This window comes from Rhipicephalus microplus, chromosome 4 (assembly GCF_043290135.1).
Source record: "Rhipicephalus microplus isolate Deutch F79 chromosome 4, USDA_Rmic, whole genome shotgun sequence".
Taxonomy (NCBI): domain Eukaryota; kingdom Metazoa; phylum Arthropoda; class Arachnida; order Ixodida; family Ixodidae; genus Rhipicephalus; species Rhipicephalus microplus.
In genome coordinates, this window is record NC_134703.1 from 145,143,271 (window position 1) to 145,167,585 (window position 24,315).

Below are 24,315 nucleotides of genomic sequence, written 5' to 3' on the forward strand. Positions count from 1 at the left end.
CTGCTAATGTGATATGAGAGACAGGGGGATTCAGCTTTTAATTTCTTACGGCTTGCGCCTCGTATCTGCTTCCTCCCTTTAACCACCTCAAATTCATTCATGGTATATACTAGTTCATTGTATTCATGGCCCTGCAGCTCAACGCTCGCTAAACCTTTCTAAAACTAAGGAGGTTACACACAGCGAGTATAATGTAGCAACCCTTTCTTGTCCGATAGTGCTCAATGTAAAGGCCAATGGCTGCTAATGGGGATCGCAGCGTGCGCGTTGACTAAAAGCCGAATGCTCCTGTCTTTCATTCCCCATTAGCAGGCATTGGCATGTACATTGAGCACTATTTTTTATTGTTAAACAAAGCACCGAAGAAATGTGTCACCGGCACCACCTTGGAGGTCAAATGTTATACCTATTTCGAGTATGTGCCACTAGTCGTTATGTACTACGAGAGACGCCCAAGCCATGCCATAAGGAGGTTCGCCCCTAAAACCCACAAAACGAGCACAAAAGTATACACGGGACAAGCGCAGAACAAGTTTCACAATTCTTCCTGGGTCATGTGTCGTAAACGTGTCTGTGGCAGCGAGCGAAGTCATTTCGGGCTCTCCCGAATTACGAGTCTGATATGGCACGTGTCATTGGTTGAAGGCAATCGTTCGATTTAGTGCGGTGACGTACGCTAGGGGGAGCGATGTAATAAAATCGAGTGGGCAAAATGTACAGAGGATTCATGGTTTACCAGGTTTACCTCCCGAGCTTCACCCACTCATCATCATTCACTTCGTGGATATGGCGGCACTTTTATTTATGGTTTCTGTGTAAAGGTTAAATAATAGCGGTAATGCCTTCGCTTTTCCACGAAGGCATTGCTCAATACGATGATAAACTCAAACAACAAGACTTTGTTCCGGAATGGGTACAGGGTTGAACCCCTGGTGAACTTGAAGGAATTTTAGCACTGTAACCACTAAGTGCCCAGTGACTTTCTTGTCATCGTTTCTGTCGAGTACATCATTGTTCATCGCAACCAATATTCATGTTTGTACCATGTTTAAAACGGGAAATAAAGAAAAAAAAGTACGCTCCACAGCGAAGTGGTTAGCGCCGCGCGCTGGGAATAGAGAGGTTTTTGGGTTGATTTCGTATGACAAGTTCTTGCCTTCTGTTTTTTTTCTCTTTGCAATCTCGCAGTACATAACTTTCAACGTCACTTCCGTGACAAAAGTATGTCAGCAGAGCTTTGGTGGACCCCGACATAAAACACATTAGTGTTAAAATATGCCCAACGAAGCAATCCGTGTGTAAGTAAATATGTGTAATACATATTTTCAGAGCACTTCTGGGTGGCGCATCAGTGCCTTGCTGATGGAAATAATGTACAACCGACGTAATTGGGACCAAATGATGACGAAATACTCGAGGGGTTCTTTTCTTCATTTGGCACCTACTATTGAAGTGAACTGATAATGAAGCCAAAAAAATAGTATACTTTTATGTATATTTTTTGTATAAACGTTACATTTTATATTTTTAATGCTATTTGTGGTTCTCAATTGATGGGCAGCAGTTATGACATAAATGAAAATGATTTAAGGAAAAGAAAAAAGTGTGCACAGCTTTTCATGATTCATTTCAATAATTTCTAATTAGATTTGTAACTCAAAATTGTCAAGTTGCAATATATCTTCGTGAAGTGACAGAGTGCTCTTGCATATGGAGGAATGGGAAGAGGTGTAATTGAAGAAGAAAAGGCGCGGCATAAAAAGCTGTGAGTGCACCCAGGTATAAGAGAGGGGAATTGAGAGTAGTTCCGGCAGCAGGGCAATATAGGTGGCAACATACAATGGCATAGCGTGGCCAAATAAGCAACATTAACAATTATTAGAGCGAATTTTGCCCTGCCTGTACAGTCTGAGTCTAGGTGTATAAGAACGCATCGATCAGTGACTGAAGGGTAATATAGAGTGCTATCATTGCTGTAGTTATTTTTATAAACTGCTTTGAGCAAACGCGTATGTCATGCAGGTTCAAGGCAGCAAGGAATACGTGGCGGGCTTTTATATTCGGTTCCGGGACATGAGTGGTGGCGCACAAAAGTACGACATTGTGACCGTGCTGAACGGTGGAGCCCTCTCCTACGTGCTCAACGATCTCAGGAAGTTCACGAAATACGAATTCTTTCTCGTGCCCTTCTACAGGAGTGTCGAAGGCCCGCCAAGCAACTCGAGGAGCGTTCAAACACTTGAAGATGGTAAGCAGGAATTTCGGATTGAGTTGCTCCACCAAACACAGAATATGTCCAGCGAAAAATGCAATTCATTTTCAATTGTTGGTGAGTATAGCTCTGCTATGATGAAGCAGAGGGGAAGCAGTGTCTTTATACATAAAATTTTGCTACATTGACTGCCTATTCTCACGGCCCCGGCTCCTATTCCGGAAAGACAGAAATGGACTGAGAGTAACCAGTTGAAATGACTATGTGAAAGCTTGCAGCACGTTTCTCAAATGAGCACAAGAGATAAGGCCACTTTACTGTGGTGGTGCCAAACTTCAAGGAAGAGATGAACTGGGGGGCAGTCTTTGTATCTCTTTATTTTTCTCGTCTTTTTCTTTTCATTTGTTTTTAGTTGTTTCTACTTTTTGTTTCTTTTTCATTTTCTTTGCTTTCCTGTTCTATTTAGGTCTCATTCTGCGTTATTTTTCTTGCGTCCCCTTTTCTCTCTCTTTACTCATCGTTTCGTCTTTCGTTTTATCTCTTTCTCTCTTCTTCTCTCTATCTTTCCACCATTCTCGTGTCTGCTTCTTTCTGCATCTTTATCTCTACTTCTACGTTTTTCAAAGCATTTCTATTGTTTCTATCTTTATTCAGCTCAATTCGCCATTTTTATTATCCCCCTATCTTTCCTGCAACTGTTTCACGTGCCCTATTTTGCCGAGCAGAGTTCGCCGCTGAAGTACTTAGTAGGAGAGCTTGCCCCTATCCCTGCGGCGCATACCTAGCCGAGGAGCTTTGCTGATCGCACCACTAGTTATTAATAGCATAAAAAATTTACAGCATATTCGCAGAGTGAATGATGATGGGTGGGGCGAAGCCATCATTCGTCCGTCCATGCGTCCGCCTGTGCATCCATTCATGCGCCGTTCGTGCACCCATCTATCCGTTCGTGCTTCCGTCCTTCCGTTCGTGAATCTGTCCATACGTTTGTCTGTCCTTCCTTCCGCGCGTCCGTCCGTGTGTCCATACATCCGTCCGTGCGTATCTCCGTCCTATTGCACACACTTATATTGGACTAACGCCATCTATATAATGACACGAGAAATGATGATGAGGCAGCGCTATCTATTATACTTTTCAAGATATACTGCCTGTTATGCTTGATGCGGGACAACGTTAGACCAAGAGGAGCTCCACCCGTAAAATATTCGCCGTCAATAGTTGCTTCTTGCCCTGCTGTGATCAAAAGTATTATGCGCTTTTTATAAAGCAGATGTCAACGTTATTATGCCGCTGTCGTTCATTCCATATTCACGCAGATAAAGATTTTCAGCAGTACGCTGGTTTCGTACAATTGTCACTGCTGAAAGGAAAGTAGATGTTCACAGACAAAAGAAAACCTGTGTTGGCATTTGTACGAATATGTGTTGCATAAATTCAGGTAGAAAAAAGACATTCACAACCCAACTGCCAAATGTATCGGCATTCGAATACCACAAAGAGTAGCTGTTAAATGTGTGCCCACAAACTAAGTAGCATAGTCACTTCAATTTTAATTGCTGCAAATGACAAGAAACAGGTTGTACATTTTAACAACTCAATTGCATGTCTCATGAGCAATTGCAGATGGCGCCTGATTATGGCTTGATAGCTGCGAAACGATCAGTGAAACGACATGCTTTATACATGAAGAAGTTGCTTCATCCTCTTAAAGAAAATGTTCCTATCTCTAAACTTTTACTTCCGATGCATGACATGGCTTTTCATTGTATTTCAAGGCAAATCGGCATTACTTATTATTATCACGAGGTTATCACGACTTGTCTTCTTATAACAGGCTGTGATGATTGTTGTTCACTTAGTTTTGCAGTTGGTAGCCCGTTCATAATAGCGTTAGTAGCGCAGTCAGATCACAATTGCAGCAAAAAAAATAGTTAAGGGGTATCACTGTTTTCAAACTGGCCTACTAAACGTAATGATATTAGTTCACTCTAGAGCAACATAAAGAGAAGCAGTGAAAGCAGGTACAAAACTCATATAAATCAGTTTTTTTTTTCGCGAGAAGTTGTTAGAAAGTATACTTTAAATTGCCCAACATTCAGTTTTTTTTTTATATACAGCAAGCAGTGACTGCTGCAATTTTCGGAAAAGTGGCAGTATTTCTACCTGTCATTACTTCACGTTTGTGCTTACTGTTCATGCACTAGCAGGGTAAACAATCACTCAACTAAATCACATATTTTATTTCACATCTACCTATCTTTCGTACTGTAGTCTAATTGCAAGCTTTTGCTTTATGAAACCACATTTGTCAATTGCCTCCAAAGCTTCCACCTCTTTGTTTCAAAGAAGCGAATTCACTTCACTCCGTTATGACCTGCAGTATGGTAATGATGCACTAGCTGCAGCATATTTCAGTTACTGCCTTGTAAACAAATAAGCGAAGATTTATAATGAGATAATGCTACATGTAGCGATGAAGCAGGGAGGACAATTCACATTCCCAAACATTTTTAATGCGCGTATCAAGAACGGCGAATGGAACGAAAGGAATGTTGCAATTTGATTGCCAAGTTTTCTAAAAGCCTGATTTAGCCATGAACAGCGTATTAAATATCGAAATACTGTCCCTGCAGTGCCAACAGCACCACCGGATACTGTGGAAGTCCACGTTCTAAACAACACAGCTGTCACTATATTCTGGTCTCCCCCGCCACCTCAGCATCGCAACGGAAGACTAAGAGGATACACAGTAAGTGTTATGCCATCAATTGAATCACACACTCCTGTCTGAGACAGCGAATTCAGGGAGTATGCACCGCTTTTTCAACGTGGTCAGAAAATGCTGTCAACCGGTAGTCAAGGTTCCTGGGAACACGGGAGATAAATATTATTGCGCTGCACAAGGTGGGCATTTTAAAATTAATTTTCAAACTGAGCACCAAATTGCTCCTTCTTCTTTCTACAAATGATGCCACATACCCAAATGCTTATATATTCATGGTCTTCGGCTGATTTGATAATCGTGAGTTGCATTTACATGTGTGCTCGCTATCACACTGATAGTAAGCAGCTTGTTCGAAGAAAAACAGAAAAGAAAAAGGGCACAGGGTCATGATGCACATGTGACGTAACTTCTTTCCTCCGTGCCATTCTGATGAGTGCGTTGAAGCTACGTAAAGAAGTTGGACAGTTTTACATGTGTGGTCTTTAGCCATGATTAAAACAATGAAAGTCATAGCACACCTCACAGAAGTTTAGCCAAGTCTTCACCAGTTATCTCTAGCACCATCATGTTTTGAGCGTTCTTTGTAAGTATTTTGCCGTCCTTAGCCCAAGAAAACTTCCCCTCTTCTTCCCTCCTCACCTGTGTAGCTTTTTGATGTAGCATATTGCTTTCCCTGCAGAGATGCTTGTTTATAAAAATGGGCGTGTCTTCCTCAAAACAAAGTATGAATGCGTTCATTTCGTTTTATTTTTTGCCACCGGCAAAAACCATCACGATAGTTGTAGCGCGAGAGCAGAACGATGACAAAGAGACAAGAAGGACACGAAGGACATGATTGCTTCTTGTCTCTTTTTCATCGTTCTGCTCTCCCGCTTTATATCGTCATATCATATCAATTAGTCCAAGCTCCACACTTTTATGTTGCAAAAACCAGTCACGTGCTCACCTGAATATCAACTTTACCGCAATATTTGTGGAGTCATTCGTAAGCATCTCATGAACAACATTTATTTCCCTACTGGCAAGCTCTATTTATGAGCCCGTAGCGACTGACTGTTTCGATTGTTTTGTGCATGCCTCCATTCCCTGCTACAGGCACATCTTTCAATTCAATTTAATTTTTCCTCCCACATAGCTTTAGTTATAGCAATTGTTCATTCTCTTCCTTCAGCTCTTCATTCAGTTTCAGGTTTCTCTGTTGAATGTTGTAGGCATACGAGTTTTACTCCACACAATTCAGAGCAAAGAATTCTAACTGTCAATTTAAACTCTTTGAAGCTCTTTTTAATTAAACCCATCGACTTCCTGGCAAATGTCAGCTCAGCTTTTACTGCCAGGTTCAACAAGTGAAGGGCCTTTATTTCAGTCTTTAAATCATGCACTGCTCAAGGGTTGCAGGGCCTGTTAAGATAGCTTCATGATAAATGACATTCTGGCTATTCGTAAGATACATACCATGTATAAAATAGACAGTTGACATTTCCAGCTAATTTTTGCATAATAATGAATAGGAGAAAAAAATTGAAGTACCAATGAAGCTGAACTGTAAGTCAGACCTAAGCGTAAACAAGTTCACGTAGTGCAAACAGGTCAGTGACTTATTCATTCCGCTGGCTTTGTTTACGGAAATATTTGTAGTGTGTGATAATGGTCAATATAATAATCAATAAGTTAAAGCAGTATATGAAGGTACTACAAAGCTTACAAATGTGTCGTTAAGTCACATTACAAACTATACTTCATGCTTGGCTGACAATTTCTTATAGCCTTCTAAAAACGCATGTTATCTATTAAAGATGTTATGGCTGGTGACTAAAGATAAGTACTCACTCTAAAAATACGTTTTACTTGATTTGCAGCGTGCACAGTAAATTTAGTGTTTCATGCTCTTCACTTTATTTTGGATTTTAATGTGAGAAGCGAAATAATATCAGGAACTCTTTTCATAATCTATTAAGTTTTATGCAAAAGTGCGAAGTTTAGAGGTCCTTACAATCTTGTTTCCTGAGCAATAAAGGTAGTTCTTCAGATATCTAGTATGGTTTTTGAAGCTTTAAAAGGTTTTAGAAACAAAGTTGCAGGAAGATTTTCAACAGTGTGTAGAGTAAATACACCACACAAAGAATGACACGAGCACTTTGTCCCAACTTGGAAAAAACAAACTTCCCATTTGCAGGTGTACGTTACCAGAGATGCATCTGACTTCCATTTTAATCAAAGCACAAACTCTACAGTGAACAGCCTTACATTAAACAACCTGAAGAACGGAGCCTCGTATGAAGCACGTGTGGTTGCTGTGACTACCGCTGGTGGGGGACCAGCCAGCCGTCCTGTCCACTTCAAAATGGGTTAGTCCCGCTTTTGAAGCCAGCATTTTTCTCTTGTTATTTGAATCAATTTTGTACTCATCGTCAAGGCATGGTCAGACAGCAATTTTCATTGTCATTGTAAGTGATTTGATTGTATTCTAACGCAAGTGCGTTGCAGGGCTCTGCATGAAACGCCATTCCTTCGATGTGCATATGGTTCTCTGAGAGTGTTCTAGGGCGTTCGAAGAGTTAAATTATGCAGGCTACGGAAAAACACGGTGTGCTGAAGTCCTGTCCTCTTTCCATACATTTGAAAGCAGAGGAAAGGAGATGGTGGTCGGCCGCACCACTTGATCTTGCTTCATCTAATACAATGCATATGTCAACGTATATGTGCAAAACTGCCTGTGAAAAAGACAGGCGGATTGGTTAACTGCTTTATTTTTTACTGAATAGTGCAATGAAGCAACAAGTGGTACCAAGGGCATTGATTCTCTAAATGTGAAAAAATTCGGGGGGGGGGGGGTATTGAGCTGGTTTGTTACGTTGAAAATCACATTCAGCAGTATATGCATGCTTTTTATCTAATCGTTTTTATGATCAAGACAAGTCTGAAACCTTAAGCAGCATCTCTGATTCTTTAACTAATTTAATGGCTTGTGATTAGTATTACAGATGAAATCTGGACATTGTTTTGTTAAGCTGATAGAAAGCTTTTTAATAATATAACACCATGGAGGTTTGGTGCCCTATACAAGTTATGCATTAACAGTAAATAATTATCCTGTTTTTGTTAAGTTTTTAACACAAATACTTGAGAATGAGGACATTATGATTCTAAAAACACAAAAGTCCTCAACAGTATGAAGAAACTAAGAAACTTCAGCGTAAACCATTTTTTTCAGGATATCAATAAATAGCAAACTGCAGAAGCATCGAAGTCACCATTATTTGCATCGTTCACAGTGAAAATGCGTGAATGAGTTTTTGAACTTGGGCTTCATGCACATAATGTAACACTACCAGTGCTAAAATTATGAGTTGCGATTTACATACAGCACGTGTGCAGTTTACCATCTCAAATTTTTTTCTTTGTACATTTCAGAAAACCCAACATTCTCAACATCACTTTCTACTCCTCTTCAAAACGTTGTCACACAGCCATGGTTCATTGCACTTTTCGGATCATTGCTGCTCACAGCAGCCACAGTTTTTGTAATATTTTTAGTACGAAAAAGACGGCTCGAAGGTGCAAAGACAATTATAACAGGTAAGAATCAGAGGTGCTTATTGGCTTCCTCCTATATATATTGACTCTCCCCAGTCCAGAACTGTTTAAACAGGATACATAAGATTCTATTAGGCAGTTTTGTTCAAATATAGTCAAGAAATTGTAACAGGTTATGTTAGAGCCTATAAAGAGTTTTAGTTCTAAAATTGAACAGGATGTATTCAATTCTACAAGAAGTTTTTATTGAAAGATTGTGTATTCAGAAATTTGTTCAGTTAGCCTTCCATTCCTTTGTTTCTATAAACAAACTGCTGCAATCATATTTTTTCCAGCTCCAGTACGCAAGCAAGAAGACATCAGGTATGTCATACAAGTATTGACTGCTGTTCTGTCCCCCGACACGGTGCAGTTGTGGGGTCTGCTCCTCAGCAGGAGGATAAATTCCTTTTATGAGTGCTGGAACGAGACTGGCATTTGCATGATGTGCAGAGCACGTCAACATGAACATATGCAAAATGAAGCTATATTAGTCTCATAATGATGCACTTCGCGGTAAGAAGTAAAACAAAAAACACGGAGACGTTCTGCATGTGTGCCATTCCACTGCGAATATAAAAGAGGCAAGGCATACTCAGTTTAATGGCCACACACCTATACCGAACAGGTCTTCGAAATTACTTTGTCTGACTTTTTATTTTGTTTGTTCCAATTTGACACTGGCATGAAACAATGGTTCTTTTATCAACTAACTGATGCATGGCAATTAATGCATGCTTTCTAATATACTGACAAGAGCCTGCGAGAAAGAATTGCAGCAGTCATGTGCGAAAATACCCATGTGCTTTTCTAATACTTTCCTCGTTCTGTGCAATACAATTGCATCTACTATGTAACATGCATTTAATGCTTTTCTTTCTAACTTTGTATGCGTAACATGATGCTCTTCCTGGCATGCAAGCAATTAATTCCTAAATTCTGCCATGCACACTCCAGCAACTGTTTCGATTCCCTCTCTGGTCCAACATGTATGAACGCTCACAAAGCCTTGTGGATTGACCAGAGTGCCTGGAGAGCTTCTGACACTCTCAAGCAGCCCTTCTGTGAAATAGAGGTTCTTAACAAGATGAGCTGTGCTTCAAATGATCTTAACTATTCTAGGTGAGCTTCCTGTGACCTACAAATCATTACCGATTCTCTCTACTGACAGTGACATGCTACCTCTAACTGGCACGTAGCAGGTCGTTTCTAAAAACTCGTTCACTTTGACAGTTCTCATTGTTTGTACGAACAAATCAGTCATATACAAAAGTTTCTCAGAAAGAGCTTGTTTTCAATCAGTTACTCAATCGACCCTTTTTCACATGCATTAGTACAGCTGAAAGGCTTCTGAATCAATAACATACACATGAACAAGGCGTCTTCTTGCTTATGGCATATTTTACAAGGCAGAAACAGCACGGACAAGTTGATAATATAGTTCATGTAGCATATTGATGTGGTGAAGGGCGTAGGCAGTGCTAGTTGATGTAAACATTGACTGCCATCACTTGTTTCTCGGTCATTGGTCACAAGTAGTGACGCACCCTATGTCACTCTTCAGTGTGAATGAGCCATACCAGTTCCTCAGACAAATTTTGCTTGTGTAGCTTTCTATTGAAAAGTAAGTTAAAGAAATAAAGTGGTCTTCCTGAAAATTTGTTGAACTTCGTGCCCATTAGTCTTTACTTTGTCTAGTAAACTTTTGTATACAGGACGCAATAGATCATTTTTGGCAAATTACGCGGTGAAACTTTTGTACTTCATGAGGTTGTTAAGGTTCATGATAAACATGAGCAAGCTTGGAGCTCTCAGAAGATTTTGAAGATGACCGATTGTGAAGCGCTTGCACAACAAGCTGCTCAACCATCTTGTTTAGTTGTTGATTAAATGTTGCAGTTCATTGAGCCTTCATCTCTCCTCCATCACAGTATATATTAACCTGCATTATGGTGCAGCTTACTTGGATTCTATGTAGTCAGTGCTAACCCGAATTCTCATTGTCAGCATTATTTAAATTGCTGGCTACCTGTTGCACACAACTGTGCATACTAGAGACAAATTATTTAAAAATCATGCATTGTGGAGACTCCCATGCACATAAATTTGGCAAAAAAAGTTAAATTGTGATATTTCACATGCCAAAATAAATTCTAGAAAATAATGTACTGAACATGTCATTTCACAACTTAGGCATCAAAGTCCTTCATACATCAAAATTTCAATCTATTGTCATTGAGAAATTTGTTGTTCTCATGAGTAGATCAACAAACTGAAATTTATTTTGCAGAGAATGTTTTTGAAACAGTGCTCATTTTAGAAGCAAATATAGAAGTATTCGATTCATAAGCAGATGCACAGAAAATTGTGCTCTGAACGACGTATATATCATATCATCCACTTAACCGCAAAACTGTTTTGTTCAAACCTTGTACTTGCTGAAGAATTGATTGGATAGCCTAACTGAATTATTGAATTATCAAACAAGTTATTTCTCAGTTTTTCACTTCAATGCACCTCTGCTTACACCATTTATTTTTCCTATGTATGCAGTGTCTACGCACCATTAAACTGCGGCATTGATGCCACTGACTATGCTGAGGTGGACACTTACAACTTGACAACTTTCTACAAAAAGGACATTTCGTCTATGCCAGAGCCTTATGCTACTACAACCCTAATAAATCCTTCATTCCATAAGAGTTTAAGTGGCTCAGTAAGTAAAACGTTTTGTTTCCTACTGCCATCTCCCACTATGATGTGGTGCTATTATTCAAGACCACTCACATGGTCATGTGCCAAATGTGCCGATTGTTTTCTCGTGTTATTGCATGAAGATCTTCAGTTTTGTACCGAAACTGTCCACTAGGCTGAGCTTGTATTTCCTTGCCATTTTATTCTTGCTTATGTCCTCTTTATTTCTTTCCTCAGTATCTTGAGAGGATCTCTGAGTTTCTCCTTGACTTTTGTGATGTCTCCAAAATGAGATTTTAATCATGAGTCACGCATAAATTTTCTTCATGTGAAACTTTATTTAGAGCTTTATTCTGTGTTGTCACTTGATGTAGCTGTATATTGTAATGAGGTGATATATCGCCTCAAGAAATACGAAAGAGTGATGATACCGCTCATTTATTTGTATTTAAAATGTTAGAGGTAGTATACGCTGAAGTATTGTATTGGTTGATTGATATGTGGGGTTTAATGTCTCGAAACCACTATATGATTATCAGAGACGCCGTAGTGGAGGGCTCCGGAAATTTAGACCACCTGGGGTTCTTTAACGTGCACCCAAATCTGAGCACACGGGCCTACAACATTACCGCCTCCATCGGAAATGCAGCCGCCGCAGCCGGGATTCGAACTCGCGCCCTGCGGGTCAGCAGCCGAGTACCTTACCCACTGACCACCGCGGTGGGGCTGAAGTATTGTATGGCAGGTGAATAGGACTTACACTCATCTTCAAGAAAGTTACGAAACAGTATGACTTGCAAAGTGACAATTGGGAACTGACCAGGTTTTACGCAAAAGTAAATCTTGTATGGCTTCTCACGAAGAAAAAATTACAGCCACTTCATTTTTAAATACAATATTTGCAAAACAGGCATACCTGGCACTTGTAGTGCAAGGCCAGAACAAACATCACAAGTAGTGTTCGGATTCCTGGAAAAATCTTTGTTCCAAAGCTCCTGCGTTTGCCTTACTTAAACAAAACGGGTTTGTGAGAACATGATATGCGACTAGCATTACGTAAGTTTAGTGAGACCATGTAATGTTGCTTGTGTAATATGATTTGAGCAGAAACTTGCCACGTGACTATAGTTACGTTTTTACACTGCAACTGGTGTTAGTGATTTTACATGGTCTAGGCCGTTTGCTGAACTGTACTATTCATGGCTATGCTATGCTAGGAGTGTCTTAGTACATACCCATGTCCCACACATTTCCATACTTCACAATGCTTTGTGATGTCCTTTCCCCTATTCCTTTCTTTCCTTCTTACACACGCATTTTTCCCCATCCTCCATTTTCTTTGACATCGCCTTGCTGTACTGTGAATATCTATGCTATCTATGCTAGGAGTGCCTTGGTACATACTCATGTACCACAGGTATCTATGCTTCACAATTCTTTGCGATGGCCTTTCCCCACTTCCTTTCCTTCCTTCTTACACACGCATTTTTCCTCTTCCTCTATTTTCTTTGCCATCCCCTTGCTGTACTATGAATGACTATGCTATGCTAAGAGCTGCTTTACACATACCCACTTTTACAGTGAAAACTGTTATGTGATCACCAACGGTTCAGTATTTGTGCGGTGCGGCCGCCGCCATTGTCTGTAACCTCTGTCGCACGAAATAGTGAAAAACGAACCAGGCCAGATTATTCAGGGTAGAATGGTGTTTGCACCTGGGTCCATGCTACTTCAGTGAGTCATGCCAGTGCTCGAAACTCCCTCACACACAAACTCAATACAAGAGTTATGTTGGAATAGAACTGTGTTCACATATAGAATATAACGTGGCACAAGAGTGAAACAACAGCCAGCGTTGCAGAACGAGAATCACACACATATCATTCCTCCTCATCCTCTATTTCTTTTGCCAACCCCTTGCTATACTATGGATAGCTGTGCTATGCTAGGAGTTGCTTAGCACAAAACTAATTGCTTAACTCGGGCGTCGTTGAATGCTTACAACTCATCACAAAGGGCTCAGACATGATTGTTCATCGTCATAAGCCACTGAATCAACTAATAGAGTTGTGGGTACCTTGCAAGCGTGGTTGTATTAGTAGCCCCAAGAAAATTTTCGACGGACTTTAGAGATGGCACTCTTCTATTTTTTGCTGTGTCTGTGCTGTGCTTTCTGCACAAACCTGGTGTCCTTTGTATGTCGTTTATGATGATATAGTTTTTTGGTGAGGACACTTCTCATTTCAACAAGTTGTTCTAACAGCCCAAACAGACTTAAATTACTTCATCTCGCCCTCTGCTAATCGTTTCTCATATAAGTATACTCTTCGAAAGAAAGTACCCACTGTTTTTTTTTTTTTAGACCAAGGATAGTCGCAGTGAATACTCAGCAGAAGAAAGTAATCGGACATCAGAAAAAGCTTTTGACCTTGAACTGAAGCGCACTGGAGAAGGTACGTACTGGTCAGAATATTAAAAATAAAAGGGGTACTTGAGAAGTATCTTTGCGCATATACAGGGCTCAGGGATTGAAACACAGCAGCAAAACTAGTGTAATCACTGATATTTTAATTGATTGAGATAACTGTGCTTTGTAACTACGAATCTGGTTCAGTAAGGGTAATGTGGGCTCCCTTGTCTCGAACTGATACAACGCGAATGGCAAATGTTGTCAATGAGTACAAGGGCATTACGTAGCCCAGCGTCAGCTTTTCAAGCCATGAACATTGTACAATGTTGTTGACCTAATGCTTGTAATACCTTATTTCCTGTCCTCACTTATTCCAGATGGTGTTACACATCAGTTGCTAAAGTCTGATGAGGTTGCTAGCCCGGCCAGTGACTCGGGCAGTTATACGGCAGGTGAGCTAAGTTGTCTCAAGTGAGCATGTGCATCGTATCATGTTTAACATAACGTTGATTTAGGAGCTATTCCACTCTTGCAACCCACAGACTTATCCTCGGGAAGCGCCAAGTTTCTCCATAGAACAATTCCACACAGTGGGAGTGTATTACCTTCCTAAATGATAAACTTACATGTAAATAAATAGACATGGTTTTTTCTTCCATATAACTAGCACAAAATAAGGGACAAGCGTGCTTAAATGTTAGGGTGAGAGTTATATGGAGGCTTATATGCTTTTTTTTGTATTGGGAGGTAGGCATGCAGGTCATATGCAGGCGCAGGTCATATGCACAAGTATACTGTGATTAACATATATATTACATTTATTTCGTAACTCTTAAATATAAAAAGATGCAGCATTTTTGCACAGATAAAATCAGTCCAGATATGTGTGATTGTTTTTTTAGAATCTGCAACAAAAGCAGAACAACGAGACGAAGCCCGCCAAAAAGTCAATGGTCAACGCCTTTGCTATAACTTATTAAATCTTTTACATAACCTTTCACAGTGAAGATTAGGGCCGATACCTATACTTATCATCATACCAGCACAGCTACCATATCGATTTGCTGTGCTTAAAATAAAACCAGTTCACTCATTTACATGTGGTAGCACATTGCAGCTTCTGCGAGCTTTCTGTTTTTTTTTCTATCTGCCTACTTTTTTTCAAAAAAGCGGTCTCAAATGCAAGTATCTTTTACACCAAACATTGGCTACTACAGCTAAATGCTTATTACGAAATCTCGTAATTAAAAAATTCATATGCCTACCACATTGGCCAGAATAATTGCTTTCTCGTGTCTTTCTAAGACATTTTACTTTCTTTATTGGCAGCAAGAAAGCACTGGCTCACGCCAGTAAACCATCAAAAATTGAGGCTGGGACCACTATCACGACATAAAACAGTGTGCTCTTTGCTTCCAATAAACTCAAACACCATTACTTCGGGATGAACGTAGACTTTTCTTTTACAGATGGGTACGGGATGTCCGTGAAAAACAGCCATCCGAAGTTTTCACGTGGACTAACCGTCTCGAGGGTACCTTTGATGAATTGGTCCGAAATAATTCCTCCCCCGCTCGCAAAACCGCCCCGTGAAGTTGGTTCTCAAATAAATACTCCGGGTTCTTTGAGAAGGACGCCGCCTCACGACCAACAGCTCAACGAGAACGTGAGTGTATATACCCTAGATATCACATCGTAATTACCAAATACGGTTGCGTATTACCTTGTTAGTATTATTTTTTCCTTTACTAATTCTGTGTTATTCACACCGCACTTCACTACTTCTTAAACTAACCAACAAGCAAATGGAAACCACATTAGCATAAAATGACTTGAAATTTCACAAAACAGGTAAAATATTTGTTAGCGGAAAATCGAAGAAAAATGCGCTTGTTAACGTCGTATATGTACTATAGGTAGTGCATTAGATGTTACAAGAGATATGTGAAATTAAAAAAAGCAATGCCTAAAAGTTGCTCTTGAATGACGTCAAAATGTTACCTGTGCTAGTCCTAAAAAGATATTCTGGATTTCTGTTTTTGCTACTTGTCAGTCATAGTTTTGGCTCTACTTGAGATTAATTCTAATGGAGCCTAAAAAATACCTGTCAAATGAGCATGAACGTCATTTCGATATATTGAGGAGACTAACGATTGGAGAATTTTTCAGATATCTATACTGGATGCACCTATATGCCCTTATAAATGGACATAGAAAACAGCCCATTCAATAGAAAGTGCAGCACTGAATAACAAAGAAAAAAAATGGCTAGACAGAAAAACGTTTTATGCAGCAAATGAACATTTCATTATAAACAATTTCTTTATAAACAAGCTCGTACTCACAACTCAGTTTATTAAAAGAAAAACACCAAATATGTATCCCAGGTTAGCTCCAGAGTGCTTGTCCATAAAAACAAAATGAAAGAAAATCAAAACAAATGCAATACTACATCATGGCACTAATGTTTACATAGGTGATATCTACTACGTGCAGCAGAACTTGAAAATCAAGTGTGGTTAAAAAAAATATGCACTCTTTCTCAGTTAGTGCGATTGGTGGGCTGCTTACACATTTATCACTGCACCTTCTGATATGAGATGCTTCTACTGATGCCCGAGTTAGCTTTTCTTTTTGATAAAACAAAATGATCGTGTCACACCAAACAGTGACACGATCATTAGTGTCATGGTGTATTAGTGTCAAAATTAGTGTCATGGTGTGTTATCGTTGTTTCCTTTGGTTTTCTTTCCTTTTGATTTTTATCGGCATGCGCACTTGAGATACCCGGGGATATGTATTTTGTGTCTTTCTATCAATAAACCGAGTTGTGATTTTGCACTTATTTGTCTTCTCGCCTTCCGCTTTCCCGTCCACTGTGTACGTGCCTAATTGTTACCTTGAATTTCCTCAAATCTACTAGCCCAAGTTCCCATACATTTAAATCTTTTTTGTATATATAGAAAAATTACTAGCTCACCACATTTCTTGGCATGTATGTGTATTCTAATACGAACAAAGATATTACACACCTACCATATATGTACACGAACATATTTTTTTACAGCATACAATATCTTAGGCATGCAATCAAGGAAATAATTTTTTAAGCAATACGCAGCTTCACAGAAGACATCTTGCATAAGGCTTCATTTTTCAGTCGGTGTGTATTTCCTTTACGTAAACAAACCCCACTTTTTGTGTTCCACTGCACATCGGACAAAAGTAACTACCTAAAAAAACTGATGGCCGGCTCTCCAAATTGTCTATACTTCTATGCGCTTGCCCACTGGTATAATTCTGCTCCAAGTTTAACTTGTAGTGAAAACTAAAAAAACCACTTTTAAGTATGACTTTGGTTTCAGTATGTAAGCTAACTACATGAACTATAATTTTCTAAGTTATTTGACAATAAAAATAATGCTTCCAGTTTGTTTCTACAAGTAAAGTTTATTAACAGGATATTTACTTCTCTTTTTACTGAATTTTCAAAGTGAACATGAAGAAATTACCAGGAACATGAGGCACTGCTGCAGGCATGGTATTCATTCGCGAGTCTAAAAGCTAGTGTATACTGGTACTTCTTATACAACAAAATGGTCTTGAAGTATTTGATTCATCTCGCTACAGATTTAATTTTTGCACACAGATCACACTTTTAGCACAACTTTTAGCTTTTCTACGTAATTTACTTCTCTACGTTAGGATAGATACTCTGGCCCAATATCTGAGCATTTGCAGGTTCTCTCTGTATCATATGAAAGATGAAGCTTGTGCAAAAGAATCGATTAACACTATGAGTGCAATCAATTAGAATAGGTTCAATGAAGTCATAAAATGTCAGCTTATTGATGAAATGTGCAGGTTATAGAAAACTTATGACTCCTTGGTACTTCTTCCTCCAGCAATATGTTTTTATTTCTGTACAACTAAGAGGAGCGAAGGAAATAGAAAGGTGTGTTTCTTTGGCGCGTCCTATTGTGGATGCTAGTTGCACCTAATGTATTGTACTACTATCACAATGTCTTCGTTTAGGCATTTTGTAGACTATATCATGAGGAAGCTTTAGATGTAACATATACTGCTCTTCAACTTTCCCAGCTCCAACCCAGTGGAATCCAGCTGTCTCAGAATTCAACGATAATGCAAGTACTGCCACGACTTCCAGTTCCATCACCTAAAACTTCTCTGAATCAGTCCAGCAATGGCTTATCGAGCTCTAACACAGACCCACACCAAGGAGACGCTCGCTTTCGGCCCAGGGCAAATAACCTCCTCCTCAAGCTTTCGCAGTCACAGCAGCTGCAAGAGCAGATATTCAGTAACCCATTCATGGACAATAGTATACAGTCATCACTGCCATCACTCATCAAAGAGCCGACAGCATTCGACACTGCCGCGGAGCGACAAGGCCCACGGCTGGCCACACTTCAAGGTGAGCATTGGGGCATAATATTTGCAGAAACTTTGTAATCTTAATTGCTGTATCATGGTCTATATAAAAGGCAGTGTGAAGATTCACCAGTTAAATATACAGATCAGGGCGATGTTTCGAATGTCTTGCATGCGAAGCCATACTTAACATAAATACCCCAGTTTTTGTATACCATTTGTTAAAGAGTAAAAGGTTTTGGCAGGCAAATGCTGGTAAATGCAAGATAATGCAAGCTAAACAATAAATCTTGTCAGTATTGATTATATTATGGTAAGTGTTGCCTTACATAGGCTATCGGGCGTTATAGAGCACACACTTGGTTTTGTGGCTTTTTCTGTGTCCATGTGTTGTCGTTAAATTCAAGGCTGTACGCAGCAAGATGTTTTTTGATGAGCCTAGACAGTATTATGCCTCGTAACTTCACATTGACTCCTTCGGCCCTGTTCTCCAGATCGTAGTAAATAATCGTAGTAACTTTGTCCTAATATTTCCAGAAATAAGAGAAACTTTACTGGTGCACAGAGCACTATGACTGCTGCAGGGGACATATCTAAGCTTCATTTGAATTATTCTGAAAGCTTCTGAATTTCAGCATAGAAATAACAAACAAGTCTCCACCTATAACCTCGGGCACTACTCTCCAGGACACATCTACCAGCACAGCTATGCTGAATCTGACGTTGAGGATGCATCGCAGCCACAGTCATGCGAGTCCAGTGTTGCAGAAGACACTAATTTTGCACCAAGTCACAGTAAGTGATGTAGTTTTGTAAAGCAGTTAGTTAGAAGAATATTGTAGATTTTCCATAGAGATTCGTTTCTACCAATACTGATCAATCCAAACTATTCATACGAGGGTATTCTGAGCCCTACCTTTAGAGGAACTCTATCGACAATTGAACTTCAAACAATCATACCAATCTGTGTGGGTATTTGAAGAAATTTCATTAAAAAAGTTTTGCCACGCTTATTTGCATACTTGTTTTCTAACAAAGCGACCACACAATCAAGAGTTGCCACCCCGCCGCGGTGGTCTAGTGGCTAAGGTACTCGGCTGCTGACGCGCAGTTCACGGCATCGAATCCCCGCTGTGGTGGCTGCATTTTTGATGGAGGCGAAAATGCTGAGGCCCGTGTGTTCATATTTGGGTGCACGTGAAAGAACCCCAAGTGGTCGAAATTTCCGGAGCCCTCCACAACGGCATCTCTCATAATCATATGGTGGTTTTGGCATGTTTAACCCCACATATAAATATATCAACAAGTGCCAGCAAGTTTTAGTACAGCACTCAAAAATTGCCACGCAGTTCATACTATGATCAATGTTGATGTTAATGTATTCAGCATCAAAGCAAAACATTGAAACTGAATACCATAAAACTGTGAGCCTTTGTGTAGCCGACATTATCATGGAAGTGTGGCGGTTTGAACTAGTTGGTATGACATGATGATAGTTACACCACGAGAACAGAATAACAACAGAGGGGCAGCGCTCCTCTCCTTCTTGTCTCTTAGTCGTCGTTCTGTTCTCGCACTATAGCTATAATCACGACATTAGCAGTTTTTGTCCATTGTATCTTTTGTCCTTTTATGGTGCTTATTTATTTCACTTTGATCAATGCATGTTCCCATTTGGTTTTGTTGAAATCATTCATTTACGCCACTTTTTTCTGCATCTTCAGATAACTTAGTGCATTAAACAACCCTAAGTCTGCTATCAGTGAATGTAATCAAGCATTATATGGTATTTTTATGCAGCACCATCCTGGTCCAGCACAGCAGAGCAAAGCAACAGCTCCTGCACTAGCGGCTGCTCGAGTGGGGCAAGTTCATACGATGACTCTGTCAACAATGAAGGAGACTTTGCAAGTGCGGTCATGCGAGCCGCTCAGAATGCCGGCTTCCATGTCAATGAATCGGTCATCTCTACATTACCTCCATCTGCAGCACAAGGTCAGCTACTTCCATAAATTGTCTCAGAATATTTACCAGGAAGCAAAATGTGTATCATTGTTTCAACATTGGAAACCTGCCATAAGTGAGAAAATGCAATGCTTCGTCAGTTACTGCTAAAAAAACTTATAAAGGATAAGAGATACAATTCTAAAATAGAGTGAGGACACCACTCTGAACTGTTGTGGTGCCAGTGCTCCCTTCACAATACACTGCTTCCGCAGTTACAAAAAAAAAAGCATTCAATTATCCCCGAAGACACAGTTCCCTCGGACATGGCAGTCACCACGTTTTACCTACGATGAAATGCACCTTGTGAACACACACAAAGAAAAAATCAAGTTCTTGCGACGATAATTCAGACAGCGCATGCAAATGCTAAACAACAAAAGACGTGAAGAGGCGTGTCGTCGAAGAGGAACCTAACGAGCGCATTCCCATATACTTTAAGGACTGCGTCGAAGAATACTGACATGTGCATCTTCTTCAGCGGGAGCTGATCACAAGGCTTTTCATTGTAAAGAAATGCCGCCATAATGTTTCTGTGCAATACGCCTAGATAGGTAAATCTGTTCAGGAAATAAATGCGAAGCTATAATACAGAGGTTGATTCATATTAAATAAGAGATGTTGTTTTTGTTTTTAGTTCTGCTTTCTTCCATGCCTAATGGCACTTCAGTAATAGTGCCTATAACTGTGCTTGTTGATGGCGCTGCCCATATGTTTTGAAGCACTTTTCGCAGAATTGTCGTGACCAGTTTCATGTGATCTTGTTATGTCCTGTTGAAAACGTTTTCGCTAATGTACTTCTAAGATTCAATTGACTCAGTCCAAGGGCTTGTTAATACTTCATGAAGAGTCTGGACACGGCACCTTTTATGTGCCAGCCTAGCTTGCTAGTTATGTCAAAGCAGTGGAAGAATCTGCAAGAAAATTGCTGTCAATATTGATGGGCCTGGCGATTATCTTTTGTTTCGTTCAAGGCGGCGAAAATACTATTCGCGAATGGTTGATGAAACAAGAAAATGACAGCCCCCCTAAAAAACTAAGGCACAGAATGATATCGTTAAATGACAACAAGCCTAAGGGTGAGCACAAAGATTCGAAGCACAAAATTATTGTGATAAAACAGAGCCAGAAACTAATTAAACTTTGCGACCTATGAGTTAGCGAATATATATTTATTGCATACTTTCTAATCGTAATTTGCAGGAACGCATCCCCAGAATGAATTGCTGCCTTCAAGCATAGGCTTCCAAATTACAATTGGGGAACAGCTTGGACCCAGCAAAAAAAGAACATCTATGCAAAACACCATCGGTAAGCATCGTATAGAAAAAAATCACAGCATATCCACGAAGTGAATGATGATGAGTGCGCGAAGCTCACGAGAAAATTATCGGTAAAACTGTAAATCTTCCATGTGTAATTCACCCTGCAGATCATCATTTAAATAACTAAGAAACACTGTGTCTGTATATATAGAAATCAACCTTTTATTAGCTCCTATAGACGATCGATGGCTTGCGATGTCCCTTCATTATAATGGATTTATGTCTGTGAAATGAAGGGTGAGCACTTCCTGTAAAGGTTGCAGAGGAAAATTTGCAAATACTATGTCAATGCATGTTCCTCGGATCGTGGTAGGTTTTCTGGGTCAAACAATGTACATCTGAGTGCGTCTCTAGAAGCCATATGTTGGATAGGACAAGTATTGGTCGTATCTGCGATATCTACCTTTAAAATCACCAACGAGTATGAACGACGCATTCTTGTACTTCTCACACACTCTTTCAATTCCGCGTCTATATATGAACGCCTTGACATTTCCGACCGACAGGTTAGGAGCTAGATACATGGTCATGAATACGATTCCACACTCAAAGACCTTGGTGGCTGCGTGTTCTCCGTTGTGACTTTGACTCGTGACTCGTAGTTTGAGATCTTCCGTTTCCGTTCGCCTCACGTAGATGGCGACACCACCTGCATAACGTTTCCATTCATCAGTACACACGATGGGAACATATCCTTTTATGACGGTCGTTTGGCGTTTCATGTCTCGGTAAGGCATACCACATAGACTGCGGTTAGTATGTGATCCTGTTATAAAACGTCATCATGTGCATCGAGAGAAGAAACGTTGAGGCGGGCAATGATAAAGTCGTTGGAACAGTCAACGTTTACTCTCAGTCATTTTAGATACCGCTGCGTCAAGGCCTTGGCAATTTAGGGGTTGAAGAGATTGACGGTTTTTTGCCCCAGAGTGCGACGATGTAGAAGGCATGGACGCGTAAATCCGGCTCTCATAATGCCCATGTATTCTGCCTTGGACCGAACATCGAAGATGGCGAGGAACTCTTCTAACGAGACGAACAATCCCCTCTCTAAAGCATCGTATATCTCTTCGTACCGATGCTTTAGTTTCTGATGAACTGCCTTCTCAGTCTCGCCCTCGGTTGGAGGAAAGAGGACTACAATTCTAGTGTCATTACTGGGCATGAACGGTGCTCCGAAATGGCACTTGGTGCGTCCCCGCTGATAGCAAGTGTGTGTATGATCATGTAGCTGGGCCCTAGGTCTGTTTAAAACGTCTGTGTCGAACGTGAGTAACGATTCGACCATTTGCAACGTGCACGGCATGTCGTCAGACATTTTCTCTTGAGGGGCGTCATGAAGCCACAGAATGGTCTGAATGTGTGCGTTACCACGCTTTTGGAATTTGACTCTCTTGAAGAAGTCTACCACAACATAGGTCTTGAACAGGGAACGTCTCTTATAGTTGTTTATGTTGAGAATCACATTGAAGATTCGGTGGGTGTAAATTGCACACGCAACTGGGTTGTTGTTGAGCAGTTCGACGCGTTGCATAGCATTCAATTCTTCCACATCTTGCGCCACCCCTTTGGGACCCACTCGCAAGCTCTGAAACGTTTCGATGAGTCTGTCCCAGTGTAGTTTCACGGCAGAGAGCGTGAGAAATGGGTGAGGCTACCCGACTGACAAATTATTGCAAAGAGCGCCTTTCTTCGATCTTGCCAGTATTGTACAGTGTTTCGTATGCCTTTCATGAAGCCGATATCTCGGTTGAGTACTTCATTCATGAAATCTGCATTCTCTAGTTGCTGCCGCATAATCGCACTTGTGATTGCGCATATCCTGGGCGTCATGGTCTTGCTGCCAACATTGTGACGCTTGACCTTCATGACCATGTAAAGGCGTGATCGGGGCGCACTCCGCGGCGATCGATATTACGTATCTTGCTACTCTCCTTTGTGAAAAAAGCCGGTCTGGGTCCGGTTTGGGTCCGGTGATTCTACGAGGTATGCCGAGGTATATTTGAAGGAACGACAACTCTTCGGTATACTTGTCAAAGAGCAGAGAGATTGGACTCTGTCCATCCCCCGTGGTCACGTGGAGAGTGTGCGTACCTTCGATTAGACCTACTTCATCAGCAGCAGAATGCGCCGCCTTTCCCGCCACAGATTCCGCCGCGGTTGTTGCCGCCGTAGCGTCTTTGTCGCTGTTGACGCAGTTAATGATGACGCAGGCTCCGTCGTCAAAGATCATGGTATGCGTCATTGTGTTTAGTGCAATCGCTGCCTGCATAGGATCATCCTGGTTGGTAATATCGGGCGCCGGTTCGATCTCGTCGTCGTCCACGTCACTGTTGTCTTGCACGTTTGCGATGCGGTTCCAATTATTTTGATTTTGTCGTACTTGTATAACAGAGAATGTTCGAGGTGTTTGAGCCACGCGTGGATGCTGTGTTTCTTAACCACACATTTCTTATATGATGGTTAGCACATGAGCCGGCGCTTGAGATGAACGTTCATGGCCGCGTCGTCCGCAATGTTCCGAGGTAGGCATTGCACCATTATGGGGATGCTTATCGGAACGTTAAACACTTGCCCCTTTATGCCATACTGTCCACTCCTGTGCGCCAACTGCCTTATGCTCATGAACGGCAAACGTGGAGCGATTAGTCGTTCTTCCACGGGGTTCAAAGGAGGCAAGTGATCTGGTTTGGGTGGGTACATGTAGCCGTGAAATACGCTCATAGGAGTCACCTTTCTCGCCACTAGCGAATGCTTGCAGCTAGAACAGATCTTGCACTCACTACATGCCAGCGGGGAATTCGTGCTGCAGCTCGGCGATAACATTGGCGTGAGCCTGGTTGTTCTTGATGGAAGATATTGTGACTAGACTGTTTGAGAACATAATCTGTCGCACACACCACAACTATGGCTGAATGAAACGTTTAGAAAGTCTCGCTTAAAGCACGCGTTGGCACCTTTGGGCTGAGCTTGC

The 24,315-nt window shown here is 40.8% G+C and overlaps 1 protein-coding gene across 3 annotated transcripts in view; it reads left to right on the forward strand.

Annotated features, from left to right (window-relative positions):
* LOC119172901 (protein sax-3) overlaps window positions 1-24,315 on the forward strand; it is a 249,292-nt gene that overhangs the window by 216,252 nt on the left and 8,725 nt on the right. For 2 of the 3 annotated variants that reach the window (XR_012895001.1, XM_075893715.1), the window contains exons 11-24: window positions 2,023-2,248; window positions 4,849-4,964; window positions 7,117-7,288; window positions 8,355-8,519; window positions 8,813-8,840; window positions 9,474-9,638; window positions 11,070-11,232; window positions 13,573-13,663; window positions 13,998-14,072; window positions 15,090-15,286; window positions 17,722-18,055; window positions 18,700-18,807; window positions 19,813-20,007; window positions 21,220-21,327. Coding sequence is in view for 2 of the 3 variants with exons in the window: in XM_075893715.1 (XP_075749830.1) it covers window positions 2,023-2,248; window positions 4,849-4,964; window positions 7,117-7,288; window positions 8,355-8,519; window positions 8,813-8,840; window positions 9,474-9,638; window positions 11,070-11,232; window positions 13,573-13,663; window positions 13,998-14,072; window positions 15,090-15,286; window positions 17,722-18,055; window positions 18,700-18,807; window positions 19,813-20,007; window positions 21,220-21,327 (2,143 nt within the window). In the remaining variant the exon portion in view is untranslated. The remainder of the gene's footprint in view (window positions 1-2,022; window positions 2,249-4,848; window positions 4,965-7,116; window positions 7,289-8,354; window positions 8,520-8,812; window positions 8,841-9,473; window positions 9,639-11,069; window positions 11,233-13,572; window positions 13,664-13,997; window positions 14,073-15,089; window positions 15,287-17,721; window positions 18,056-18,699; window positions 18,808-19,812; window positions 20,008-21,219; window positions 21,328-24,315) is intronic. The other variant, XM_075893716.1, reaches the window with a different exon arrangement.